At 34.3% G+C, this 14,211-nt stretch overlaps 3 protein-coding genes across 3 annotated transcripts in view; 1 reads left to right on the plus strand and 2 right to left on the minus strand.

Annotated features, from left to right (window-relative positions):
* Nucleotides 1–14,211, minus strand: part of LOC108358007 (potassium channel subfamily T member 1-like) — a 401,062-nt gene that overhangs the window by 331,280 nt on the left and 55,571 nt on the right. The gene's annotated exons all lie outside the window — the stretch shown is intronic.
* Nucleotides 4,899–6,105, minus strand: LOC108358009 (uncharacterized). The gene is made up of 2 exons (XM_017609123.1): nt 5,803–6,105; nt 4,899–5,715 (listed from the first exon to the last, which is right to left on the minus strand). Exons 1-2 carry the CDS (start codon nt 5,854–5,856, stop codon nt 5,068–5,070), a joined length of 702 nt encoding a protein of 233 aa, XP_017464612.1. The 5' UTR covers nt 5,857–6,105; the 3' UTR covers nt 4,899–5,067.
* LOC108358010 (uncharacterized) lies at nt 8,141–9,372 on the plus strand. The gene is made up of 2 exons (XM_017609124.1): nt 8,141–8,300; nt 8,364–9,372. The coding sequence occupies exons 1-2, from the start codon at nt 8,241–8,243 to the stop codon at nt 8,997–8,999; spliced, it is 696 nt and encodes a 231-aa protein (XP_017464613.1). The 5' UTR covers nt 8,141–8,240; the 3' UTR covers nt 9,000–9,372.

Here is a 14,211-nt window from a genome sequence, read left to right on the forward strand (position 1 = left end):
TTTAAAGGCTCAAAATTGACCCCAAAATAAGGCAATGTTTACCGTTGTTTTTACGACAGAAACCGAATTGGTTATTTACAAAAATGAATCTGTCGACAGGCTTGGAATTTTATCTTTGAAACGCCACACTTTTCTTTGAAATCGCTTTATTAGTTCTCGTGCAATAAGCGTTTTTGTGAAGCTCTAAAAATTACAACTACAACATTTGAACATAGCCCCCATACTTTAAGGTAAGACGTATTCTACGTCAAAAACTATTTGACTAAACCCTTCATTTTTGATTTTTGACTAGTTTTTCTCTTTCGAACAACTTTTTTTATATTTTTTGAAAACTCAGCTTATTAAAAAATCACAAAGGAAAAAGGAAAAAAAGTTACTTTTCCATTGATTTCGGTAAGGAGATTTTCAGACTATTCAATGGTGAGTGGTCAGGTTGAGTTATGCTGGCTAACCATTAAAGGTCTCACATATATGAATATATCGATCATAGCGTTTCCAGATACGTTTACGACTTATAAATAAATGCTTTTCCGCTGACTGCTGGACACTAGCAAATTATATTCTCCACGGTTTCCTCGTGATAGTTACACTTTCTACATTTTTATTCATCTATAAAACCTAATTTAAATGCATGTACTGCTAGTAAATAATGCCCTGTTAGCAATCTTACCAGAAGCCTCGAGTCTTGTTGCTAGTAGGAAATCAGTAAGTTTCCTATTGTCTGAATTACACATAATCTTTGCAAGTCTGCACCCTGAGTTCTTATTCAAAGCCTATCCGCTTGCTGATATTTGAGCAGATCTTGTGATCTTTTGTTTTCCCGAAGAGGAATTGGTATATTCGTCACTAGTGAGGCGTGTAAGGAGGCACTCGCATTGGCTCGCTCGTGAGCTCTCTCATTACCTCCACATAAACCTGTGTCTTGGGACCCTATTTAGGTGGACGGTTTAAGCCAAGCAAGCCTTCTTACAGCCTCCTTACAGTCCGCGACGTTAATCTAATTTATTTCATATGCAAGTAGAGCCTTAATGACCGCATGATTCTCGATGTAAATGTTTATTTGCCTCACAGATACTGCAATGATCTGGTAACTTAAAGTACCTATGAATGTGGCCTCTACTCCTTCGTCTATTATTTTATTTTATTTTATGTTAACTTATTTTATTTTATGTTATTTCACACATTTATTTCAGATTTAGTTTTTTAGAATTTTATTTTATTAAAAAAGTCTACAACTATAGTAATTACATTAAAAAGCACATAGTAATAATTGCAAGTATTAAAAAACAAAATAATAGCCGTGGGACTCAACCCACGACTTCGCGTCTCGCTTACACGGGAAATAATTTTGAGCTGAGCAACTACGCTGCTAATCTTGACTAACGTTGCCGTCTGTTCTGTCGATTCTATAAGGGACAATATAGAATAGGAATCAATAATATTGCGTGCATTTATTGTATGTTTGTATGTACATGCATATAGCGCTAATCATGGACATGTGCGTAAAAGTATATATTAATAATAATAAATTATTGAGCATAATACGCAGCGTACGAAAAAAAAGTTTCGATATTAATACTTAAAACGTCATTCGAGGCACATACACACAGGACCATAAGTTACGTCCCGTTTCAGGGGCGCATCCAGGTATATATTTTCGGAGGGGTTTATACTTCTGAAAATTTGCTTCCGATAATATGCTCTTTATAGTACGTTTATGCAAGTTTTATGTACAGTCATATGTAATAAATAAATAAACTTTTTCAAGTTTCATAAATTGCGCCTTATTTACATGAAATTAAAAAAGAACTCAAACATTTTTAACCAACTTCAAAAAGGGAGAGATTTTCAATTCGTCGGATTAATTCAAGCGGGGCATTCCATTCGCAGATAAATACATGTACATACCCTAATATGTACAAAGTAATTTAACTACGCATAGACTTTACGCGTAGTTGAATTACTTTTATTGTAGTATTTTTTTTTTTGGTTTGTTTTGCCGCTCGGTCAAGGTTAACAAAAAAAAAAAGTGCCATGTGCTTACATTCCAACATTTGTTGAACTTATTTAAAATCGGAGTGGGACACATGCACGAGTGTCATTTAATATTTTCCACACTAAAACGAAATACCAAATAAATGATTTTATTTTGACAACGATTTTGAAAATGCGTACACAAAATATATTAAATGGCTATCAATTAGGCTAGAATATTCATTAAATCAAATAAAATTGGTATTCTATATTTGACACCTTAAAAAATGGGACTTGCAGAATTTTTTGAATATAAATACATACACGCATATAAAATATCCGTCTGGGGATCATGCGAAATTATTCTGGCTAACAGGTGCTACTTTGGTCTTGGTAGACAGGTGGAAGGCAGAGCCCTTTCTCGTCGAACAAAAATTTCTTTATACATAAGTCACAATGTGCGTTGGCTGTCTTCTCATACCCGTCCTTTAATACGGCGCAGAAACGTGCACGATATTGAAGAAAGGTGGGAATTCTTTGATGGCTTTCGAAAGTACATTTCTTCGCAAGACATATCGCCCTGATGGCGTAGACCAGTGCTCGTCAAAGTGGTGGTCCGCGGACCGGTGCCGGTCCGTAAGCCATAAGTCGCCGGTCCGCAAAGGGCGTCGCGAAATGGACAACGATTTTTTGATGTTTTATATTACTGTTTAATGAGGCTATATACAACTTGTATAATAAAAACAACTTAAATTTGTTAAACATTCATAAAAAATCGCTAATATCTGCTATCATTAAATGGTAATAGGTCATATATAGACACCCGGCTAATAAAGAAATTCATTTAAACAAATTTTAATACATATGTGAGATGATCGTAAACGAAAAATAGTCAATAAAAAAAGGTACCGGTCCCCGACGTAATAGAAAAACTGCAGCCGGTCCGTCACACTCAAAAGTTTGACGAGCACTGGCGTAGGCTACAGATACCGTACAAAATGTACAACGACCAAACACTAACATAACAAAGTTTCTCACTTCGGAAAAAGGCATGAAAGCTACTTGTGGTGCGGCATACACAGATATGTATGTATGTTTATTCCTTTACTTATGCAGCAGTCATTTCCGCATACATAGTTATGAAAATTTCTTACTTTCATTAACTGCATACTTAGATATTGATGAAAAGCCCGAGGTCAAAGATAAATGGTATTGCCTTGACCTTTTTTATCGCTTAAATTTTACTTTCATTTGTGCGTAATATTTCGAACTTCAACTCATACCTTTGTGAATTTTACTCAACAACAGTGTATAGGCTATACAATAGATTCAACATACATTCATTGGTGCTTATGTACTAGTACCATGTTATATTTTAGTACATCCCCATAATCCATGAACTTTGAATCAATAAAGGTCAGGTACTCTTGTTAGGTCTATTAAGTTCTATTTAAAGGAAATGGATTTATGATAAACCTTTTGATGAACTGTACTAAAAAATAATGGCAGGAAGGAATGTGAGAAATACAGACATTCTATTATTTACTGCAAATACCCAATTGGTAATTTCGAGAGCGCTTCTAAATAAATGTTTATAGGCAAGGCTATTTTATTTACCTTATTTATTAAAAAATAATTATGTCACTTTACAAAAGGGAACGGTTTGGAAGGGCTATGAGTAACCTTGACATTCCACGTCAAATGGTAACATGTGTTTTCAAACCATAGAAAGTAAATAGAGAAAAAGCGCTGCAGGCATCGTATTGCTTTGTGACTGCAGCATTATGATTTTGTGCAAATTTGATTAGCCTTAATAAACCCAAAAGATAATTTCAGGAGCTAAAGGCCTTTCTGAGGGTCTATAGGCAATAGGTTTGTTAAGAGTGGCATAAATTGAAGAGCTTGTGTCTAGTGGCGGATTTACTGTGAAGGCAACATAGGCAGGTGCCTAGGGCGAAAAAATTTAAGGGCGGCAAGATTTGAGTTGAAAAAAAAATATTATTTTTTCAAGTTAGCTGAATAACCCCAATTTTTCTCCATGAGTCTGGAATTAATTTTGTATACACATCTCGGTTTCAAGTGTCAGTACTCTGCAATAAACACCGCCAGAGATATGAAGCATAAAAAAAATCAATTTGCATGCGAGTTGTTGCGCCACCTTGTCCAATAACTCTAACCTTCCTCGATGAGTATGGCATTGGTTACACATACATACATACAAATATATCTCCACACCAAGCTTGGGTACTCTACCCCAATTATTTGAAGAGATATGCAATATGAAATTTAGTTAGAGGTAGTATGGGAGGTGTCACGCCTCTTTTCCAAAAGCGTTCGTTTTTCTCTGTGAGTATGAATTTCATACCAAGTTCCAGTTCTCACCCACAAATACTTTCAGAGATATGTATATATTATCAAAATTTCCAATTTGTATGGGAGGGGCCTTGAGTTACCGGAATTACTCTCAGTCTAAGACCCTTAGTAAGTGAGTCAAATTTGTTTCCGATCGGGAAAGCAAATTTTTCAATCCAGGTCATGAACCATCTTTGTGCAAAATTTCGTTTTTAAACAGGTGGCAACCCTCTTGAAAAATATCTTCGAAATTAAGCTCGCTTAAAATTTTGTTTGTTTGACACATGTATTGAATATTTGATTGAATATATTAATTTAATTTAACCTTTTGACCAGGTGAAAACTCGTAAAAAAGTAGTATACTTCCCAAATCGAGATATCGCCAAATATTTTTTTTTTTTTACATAACAAAAAGGATTACGTTAATCAAACAAGATGGAATACTATAATAAACTAATGAAGTAAATTTCTAAATGCTTTATGATTTTCCGCAAATAAGCACGTCAACAAAAATTACTACTCAAAACAACTATTTATGCTACTTAGAGACGAGTATTCGGACACAGTTGTCTTTGAATTTAAATTCCTTTTTGCAAAGGTGCGCTTATTCAACATTTTATTTCTTAGTAAGTAATTATTTACAAAAAATGTCGATCTAATTTGCATTACTCTGTTACTAACTTTTAATTATTCTTCACTCTTCAACCCATTCAGTTGCTCATCACCTCCCCAGCCTTTCCCCTAATCCAACATTGACGTTGTTTCCAAGTATTCGTGGCGCAGAAACTCTCTAAAGTGCTCCATTTTTTCTTCCAACTTTCCGGCTCCCTTCATTTTCAGCGCCCAATTAGTCATTTTTTGTGCGAACGCCTTGCGCCGCTGCTCCACCGGCAATCCGCTCACATACTGTTCAATTCGCTTCGCACTGTCACTACACAGTTTCGTACGTTTTCGATTCACATTGTTTACTACAGCTTCAAGGCCATTTACGATCACCGCTTCCTCAATCCATTTATCGTATCGACTCTTATTGGGCTCCAGGCGTGCTACAATGTCTATGAGTTCCCTGTACAAAAGCGATTTACCAAACATGTGGAAGAAACGAGCGGGCTTATACACCTTCTCTGGAAACTGCGTCAGCTTTCGCTCCTCAATATGCTCCACGAAATCGCTGAGGATAAGTTTCTTGCCAAGCAGTATTTCACTGCGTATATCCTGGAACCTATCATCGGCGAGCACTTTCTCCAACAACTCCTTGCTTTGATTCATTTCATAGTCGAGTACTTTGAGGTAGTCTTCCGTTATAGCCTCCAATAGCTGATCGCGCGCAACATCGCACGTGGTCTCACTGCAATATTCTGCAGAAGTCTCAGCGCTGGCGAAAGCGAGCTGTTTAAAGAAAAACGATGTACTTCCTTAGTTTTTATTTCTTTAGAAAAATAGTTTTTGAATAAAATTAAATTATTTTTCACCCACAGCTCCAACCAGCAGTAACACGTTGATACTCAAATTAATCGCTCGACGTGACATATTTTTTCTCAATCCGTTTTGCTTCAGTTCGATCACTAGTTGTAATCACTTCAAATGGTGCGCATACACTGCTATTGAACTTTTTTCACATGTTGTCTGAAACAAATTTTTGATTGCGAAGTAGCTATTTATGTACTTTGCTCGTATTTGTAGTGAATTTCCCCTTTATGAAACAGAAGTCGCATTCAAAATCCGGCTGATCACCAAAGATTTTGTTCTTATCAGTTCGGGTACAAGATCAGACTATGACAACTGCCTCACATACCGATTATTTATAAAGATGTCTTTACATACATATGTACGTATTTACATACGTATTTGTGCATATTTTTGTATATGCGATAAGGAATATGTATACTTAATTTTAAACGCTGTTTGTCTACCGTTATTTAATGACGCATTTTATTTTGCTAATCGAACAGCTATGTAGTTGCCATAATATTGATTGGCGCTAACACAATATGTTGGTGCTTGGTTTGGCCGAGCTTCTGCTCCGATTTGTGGCATGCGCCTTGATGTTGTCACAAACGGCGATTGTATTTCTATGAGAAGCTGTTTTTCATGGCAGGAATACATTCGGAGCTTTTCCATTGCCTGCTAAGGGCCATCCGCAATCACCTAAATTTTTTTATTTTCTTTTTGAAGTGAAAATTCTTTAGCGGCGGTTGGTTGGTTGGAAGTAAATTGACAAATTCAATAGAAATTGCACACGGAAATGATGCAACGGAAATTGCACACGGAAAAGGGCAAACGTGAAGGTGTAGATGAATAAACTGATAAAATAATATAAGAAAAGATGGCCATACCGATAAAAGTAAAGCTGAAGATTAGGGAAGAATGTTTAAAATAAAGGTAATTATAAAGAAAAGGATATAAGTATGTAGATAGATACACAGAGACTCAGTGTGGGAACTATTTCGGGATTTTAGTGATTTTCGGATTCTCGGAACTTATCGTTATACAAACTTATATTTTTTATCGATATTTTCATTAATTTTGTTATCGATATTTTTATCGATTTTTATATCGATATTTTTGTCGATTTTGTCATCGATATTTATCGATTTTGCTATAGATATTTTTATCGATATTTTCATCGATTTTGTTATCGATATTTTCATCGATTTTGTTATAGACATTTATAGATTTTTACCGTGCAACACACATTTTTGATGACTCGGAAAAAATTGACGGAACTCGGTTAGGAAGTTTTAATGTATCCATCTTATAACACGGACCTTGGATCATCCGAATTCCATTGACTTCCGTATCTGCAGAACTCTTTTGATGGTAAAAAATTTGCCAACCGAAGAGCCGATAAAAATCCCTTGGGCAAGTGGTTCGCCGACAAACCACAGAAGTTCTACATGGATGGAATTATGAAGCTATCCGAAAACAATGGCAAAAGGTCATAGATAATAATGGCCAACATGTAATTCAACCTCGCAGACTTTTATACGACCCATTACATACAGTTATGCATAGTATGTACAAGTACTATATGTTTTCTCTCACCATATATATAACTTAAATGTTTCCCGCTGACCTTTGCAACTGCCTGATAAGCGGCAAAGCAAAATACTCAGTTCCACTTTATGCAACAGCATTTGCACGTATACATACATATGTACATACATGCATATGTACTGATTTGAATGTGATGCCCGAACAGTGATGACAACCCGGCGAGGATTCTCCCATTTTGGTGGAATTTGAATTTCTCGGGGGAATCGGGGAATGGCTTTAAATTTTAAGGGAATTCAGTATACAAATGATTTTTATTAGAACCAACCAACATGGGGACTACGTGCTGCTACAACAACAATAACAACACTTCTAACTTGACATTTATATTTTTACTGCTATCATTTCTTACTTTGAGCAGTCTCATAGAAGTAAGTTTTTATCAATATGTATATAGAAATTTTTTCCAAAATTAATAAAAGAAACTGCAATCAGAAATAGGCTTGGCATAGATACTTTGGAGGCAATTTTACGCGCAATACAATTACTTAAAAATAAAGTCTCTCTTGCTTTTAGACTGACTTGTAGACAATTACAAAAATTTCATCAATATATGATAGATATGTATGCTTTACAAAAAAAAACAACTTGGAAATGAGAATGAATAGCCCTAAATAGCAAATGTTACTTTTGGGGGAAATCCACTGAAAATAGGGGAATTTTTTCAGGAAATTTTCGGGGAATTAGCCTTAATATAGTTGGCATCCCTGTGCCCGACGTTTACAAATACAATATATATCTGGTGTTTACTTTCTTGACAATCAGTATTTTCCCTTGCAGTTCATTAGCGTTCGAAATTTTGATGTAAGCACATTTGAAGAAAAAGAAATTCGGCTACACATCTGCATAAAGGCAAAAAAATGTCCACAACAAATCAACAGCTACGCCTTTCATTGGCCAGTGTATTGCTGCTGGGGGTGGTAAGTATTTTGGATACCAATTTTGGTGGAATAAATAAATTTCTCTAAGGAAATCACTTGCAGCTGGCGAACTGTTGCTTAGCACTGACCGCTGCGGATTCGGCAAACAAACGCGAACAATTGTTAACCACAATGATTGAAGAGTACCTGGAGCTGACCGACTTTCAATTGCAGCATAGCAAAGCTTTGGTGCAAAAAGTGCTGGCAGATGGTGCAGTTGTACAAGTGCAGAGTGAACTCATGAACGCCGAGAGAGGTATAATGGAGAATTTCGTGCGCCAAGTAGAGGACAAGGAGCAAGAAGAGCCACCGGCAAAAAGTAATACAGCAAATCGTTTCTTCTATCTCATTGCCAAGTCGTTGATTTATCAGGAATTCGAAGGCATTCTAAGACGCCACGACACCACAAATCCAAGACGAAAGTTTGCTTCAGAAAATTATTTAATTGAGCGTTCGCTAAAGAAGCATGGTCTCGCCAATTGGCAACGCGAAGTGACACAAAAGCAAACTGAATTTATGAATAAGTTTGTGAAAGAGGTGGATGCATATTTGGCGCAGCTGACACCAGCACAGCGCAACAATGAGGATTTCCAAGCGGAAAAGATGCAGAATTGGTCGGCTAAAATGAAAACCATAACGAATGTGGAGCAGCGCATGGAAACTTTCAAGGAGTTTATGAGATTCTTTGTGAAATTTTAAATTGAGCACAAAAAAACTTCACTGGTGAAGTGAAAAATCAAAAAGAGCGCTCTTTAGGTTTTTGAGTTAAGTGAAATAGTACTGGTATCGCATAAAATTTTAGATTTTTCTATACACCAGCAGATGACTTATTAACTAGGCTGATTAATTTCGAATGAACTACAATGTTTCGTAAAAATGAAAAATTTAATTAAACATCAATAAATTTCCAAAAGCACACATGCAACACTCAAGTTTTTAGTCCCTAAGGAGGACAATTTAAATTTTTGCTTTCGAATAAGTGTGCATCAAACTGGCTGGAACACCTTATATTATTTCACTATACAACAAACTGAATTTACATTTTTAATTTTGGAGGATACATACCCATTTTAAAAAGATACTTTCTATTTCTCAAAGGACATACTGATAGGCTGGCCGTAAGTATGGAATATATACACCCCGCGACAAACGATAGCATATCAACATTTTTACCAGCTTTGACTACTTGTCTTTTGATTTTTTAAGGTTTATTATTTTCATATAAAAGTGTACCTTTTTACCTAACAAATACCATATGAATCTAAATTTCAGACTTTGTAAAAAAATTATAAAATTTCCCCAAACTTTTCATCACAATTCTATGCATTTTAATTTTAATTTCTAGAATAATTTTACCACTTTGTAAAAAAATTATAAAATTTCCCCAAACTTTTCATCACAATTCCATGCATTTTAATTTTAATTTTTAGAATAATTTTTGGTATGCAGTTTATTAAATTCTATTGTAATAAAGTACAAGTTTGAAGTTTCTAAAAAATCGCCTTGATTTTTGATAATTTTTTTGCTGACGGTGTTATGCACCCTTTTCCATATAAACAGTAATCCAGATAGGCAAAACAAAAAATGCAAATATGCTTATTTGACAATTTATTTGAAGGTATTGGTTGATATTTTTTCACAGCTGTCGTTTTCTTTAACCCAAATGAAATTCAATTTCAATATTTTCTTATAGTGGCAAATATTTCCAAGTCACTTTAAATATTAAACAACGAGAAAAACAAAATTCCTAGCAAATCAGGCTTGCAGCGTAAGCGATTATAACCGGATGCAGTTCCTACATAAGTCATATCTGGTTCCAAACACAACTTTGAGTCAATAATGGTGGGCTGATTTTGGAAAAATTGACCCATAAATTAGGGAGTAAAACAAGTATTACTTAGCTTAAAGGTAGAACTCTCTAATTTAAAAATATACCACTCTTATAGTGGAGATCTCCAAAGTTTTTATGAAACATGTACCCAAAGTTATATATCGACGCTCGAACTAATGCAATAAAGGTTTATGCAGATAAGCAAGGCCGTTTTTCAACGGTATAAAATGTATATACACATATATTATTACATACATATTTATCAAAATATTCAGAATGACGAAATGAATTGGTTCAGTCGTATCTGACTCGCTAACTCGAACAAAATTTAGATATTTTAACGAAAGTCGGTGCCGAAGTTGCCTTTGGTATAATTTAGGATAGTATTAAATTTTGGTGAAATCTGTCTATAACCACGACCACCTCCCATCAACAATATTTTTGTTTTATTATTTTTTGTTCACGAGTTTCGCTGTTAAAATTTACATTTCAAATATATCAACAAACATTTGTGGGTACTTTTGCACCAGCCGTTGCCTATGGGTTAATGACAAAAAAATCCTACACATGCACAATATTTCATGTATTAATTTTCAAATAAGCATATTGTCAATAGCTGGTTTACTGTATACTGTGAAACAAACCAAATAAATCTCGAAAAATTGTGCCTTGATAACTTCCAATAAGTAACACAGTACAAGTAAGTAAGTAAGTACATATCATGATGTATATCGATAACGCGATAAACTTTTTATTACTCTATAAATTTTTGATCTCTATAAGTTTTTATAGCTCCAGAAGTTTCGATATCTTACGACCAAATTCGATAAGTCGATACAACCTAGTAACTCGATAAATCGATAAATGGTGATAGTTCAATAAAGTTACTAACCCCAGAAATATCGATAATTCGAAAAACTCGATTCGATAAGCCGACAAATTTCGGTAATTTGAAAGAACTAGATATATTCATACAGCTCGATAAATTTCGTTATCTCGATAAACTCCTATAATCCCACAAATTTCGATAACTCGAAAAATTTGATTCGACAAGCCGACAAATTTCGGTAATTCGAAAGAACTAGATATATTAAAACAACTCGATAAATTTCGTTATCTCGATAAATTCCTATAACTGTATAAATTTCGATGACTCGATATACATATATGGATAACACAATAAATATCGCGAATTTGATAGATTTAAAAAACTTTACAAAGTTCTATAGTCCGATAAATTTTTATGACTTGATAAATATGGGAAAATTTCGAAAACTAAGCTTCTTTGTCTCGATGAACATTGATCAATTTAATAAATCGATGCATTCAGATATCACAATAAATATGGTTAACCTGACAAAAATTCTATAAATATAGACCTCGCTGACTCGAGATGCTACGATGGATTGATTACTTTTCATAACTAAACTTTTGATGCCTGGAAATATTAATGCATTTTTTTCCATTTTCGTCCTCCTTCAGTAATTACCGGTATACATAAGGCATCGGTAGTTTTGATCCTATTTAACTAATTTAACAAAATGTAAACAGGGAACCAAGTTTCAGTTGCAAACTCTCATTTAGATTCAGAGAAAACGATTTTTGAGCGATGCTCCATACAAGTGTAACCACTGTGCAATAGTAATACCTACATACGTATTACCTTTATATGTAGGCATAATAGGTACATACCTACATACATACATATTTATAGCATACATATATCTGCGCAATCAAGTTTATGAAGAGCTCCTGCGCTCTTAACAAAACAGTAAAAATGAAGTTTGAGCAAATTATTTATTTATGCTAAATGCGGTTTACCACTCATTTTAGTTTGCTTTAATTTACAGCACGGAATATGTTATTTTCCCATGATTATTTTTTCGTTTATTTTTATTTTATACAAAAGGCATTCAAGCAAGAAAATTAACGATTTTAAAGTAAACGTGCAGGTAGCATAATATGTAAATAAGGGATAACACGCACTCACGTTTAGGTAGGCATATGCTTGCATATGTCGAGGTGTATGTGCATTAGGGTGGTCCAAAAAAAGTTCAGTCGAAATTTTAATGCTCTCACCCACTAGGATAGTTTTTTTTAAATTAGAATCAAAATATATTTAGAGGTCGCTCTAATCCCTCACAGATTTTCATGTATTTATATGGGGGAATAAATGTTAGTAGAAATGGTATAGAATTCTGGAAACCCAACATTTTTCTATTGGAAAGCTCTGTTTCTCTTCAGGAGACTTTATAATTGTAATACCTAATTGTTTATTTAATATTTTTTTTAAATTGACTTTTTTATAGGTCCCCATAAACCAAAAAATACCATTTCCAAAGAAATTGTAGTTTCTCCATTTTAAATACATGAAAAAATTTGCGCGCTTTGAGAGACCCCTAAAATTTTTTGGATCTCTAAATTAAAAAAAAAAAACAGGAATATATTTTTTCGATATTGAACCATCCCAGGGGCTGAGTGCATTTTTTTACATGAATTTTTATACCACCCTTGTGTACATTTATATGAACACACCTACAAATTGCATACGAAATACATGTAACACCTACTACTATATACAGACGTACTGCATACCTACGTACATAACTACCATCGTCCTACCAAATATCAACAACCACATCCATAGTAGCACGACCACCAAAAGTGTTAACGAAAATAAACGCTCTTAAGGATTACGTATTCGCTAAACTGCTATACGAAAAAAAAACTATAACCACCCATTCATATGCATATATTTATATACATACACACATAGTTATGTATTGACGTCAGTGCATACATGTGTGCATATTAGGGTGGTCCAAAAAGAGTAAAGTAAGAATTTTATTGCCATCACCCCCTAGGATTGCTCTATATCGAAAAAAGTATACCCTTACTTTTTTAATTTAAAAACAAAAAATATTTAGAGGTCGCACAACGCGCTCAATGTTTTCCATGTGGAAAGAACAACTTTTCGTAGAAATGGTATAGAATTCTTGAACATCATTTTTTTCCATCGGAAAACTCAGGTTCTCTTCAAGAGACTTTCAGTAGTAATACCCAAATATTTATTTAACTATTTTTTAATACTATCAATATTTTATTGGCCCCCCCATTGCATGTTTCGGGTGAGAGCATAAAAATTTCGGCTTTATTTTTCACTTGCATTTTTGGACGACCTTAGTGCATATACATTTATATGTATACATACGTACATGCGTACTTTTATACTTATAAATAAACGTTTGCATTTTGAACGGCCTCCCGAAACACTGAAGTGAAAAATGGGAGCCCCGCGTCAGCCAACTCATTTATTATTAATCAATTAGGACATACCTAAACACATCACATACTGGCAACGAAAAACGGATATATTCAAATGCGTTGAAGCATACACACAAGCATTTTGGGTATACTACATTTAGCGCAGAACTGTTACCGCAAATGGCTACTACGCACCACCACATCACTGGAGGTTTTGAAAAGCTATATAGGATATGTTCAAGTATTTGTATAATAAGTATACGCCGTTGTTGTCGACAACGAAGCAACGCACTTGAAAATCAGCAAAGGATATGTCAGCTTGAGATATGTGTGTACGTATGTATGTATGTGAATTTTTATAAATGATTGATTGTGTGTTAACAATGGTATACTTATAAACATATTTATGCATGTATGTATGTATGTATACAAGTGGTTGAAAGGTTGCGTATATTGACAAAGTATTTTATACTAACAATTAAGCTGGGCTCTGGGTGAAATACAGTGACACAAAAACAACATAAACGATTCAAAGTTTAAACTAAATTTACTTTAGTATAAAAAAAAATCCAATAACATTTTTTTTTAATATAACACGCTTCTATAAATGGACTAAAAAGTAGAAAATATTTTATTCAATTATCTACTAATCAAAATTCCCATACAGTCCGTAATATAAAATTTTAGAACGAGGATTGAAATTCGAAAACTAATCTAACTTCTGGCACAAAAAGCTTCGGAGAAAATGCCCCGCACCCTGACACTTATTATTGTATTACTGTCACTTGCCAGACCGAACACCGAACAGTGATAATA

Source organism: Rhagoletis zephyria, unplaced genomic scaffold (assembly GCF_001687245.7).
Source record: "Rhagoletis zephyria isolate East Lansing unplaced genomic scaffold, Rhagoletis_zephyria_1.1 Rzeph_scaffold_00192, whole genome shotgun sequence".
Taxonomy (NCBI): Eukaryota; Metazoa; Arthropoda; class Insecta; order Diptera; family Tephritidae; genus Rhagoletis; species Rhagoletis zephyria.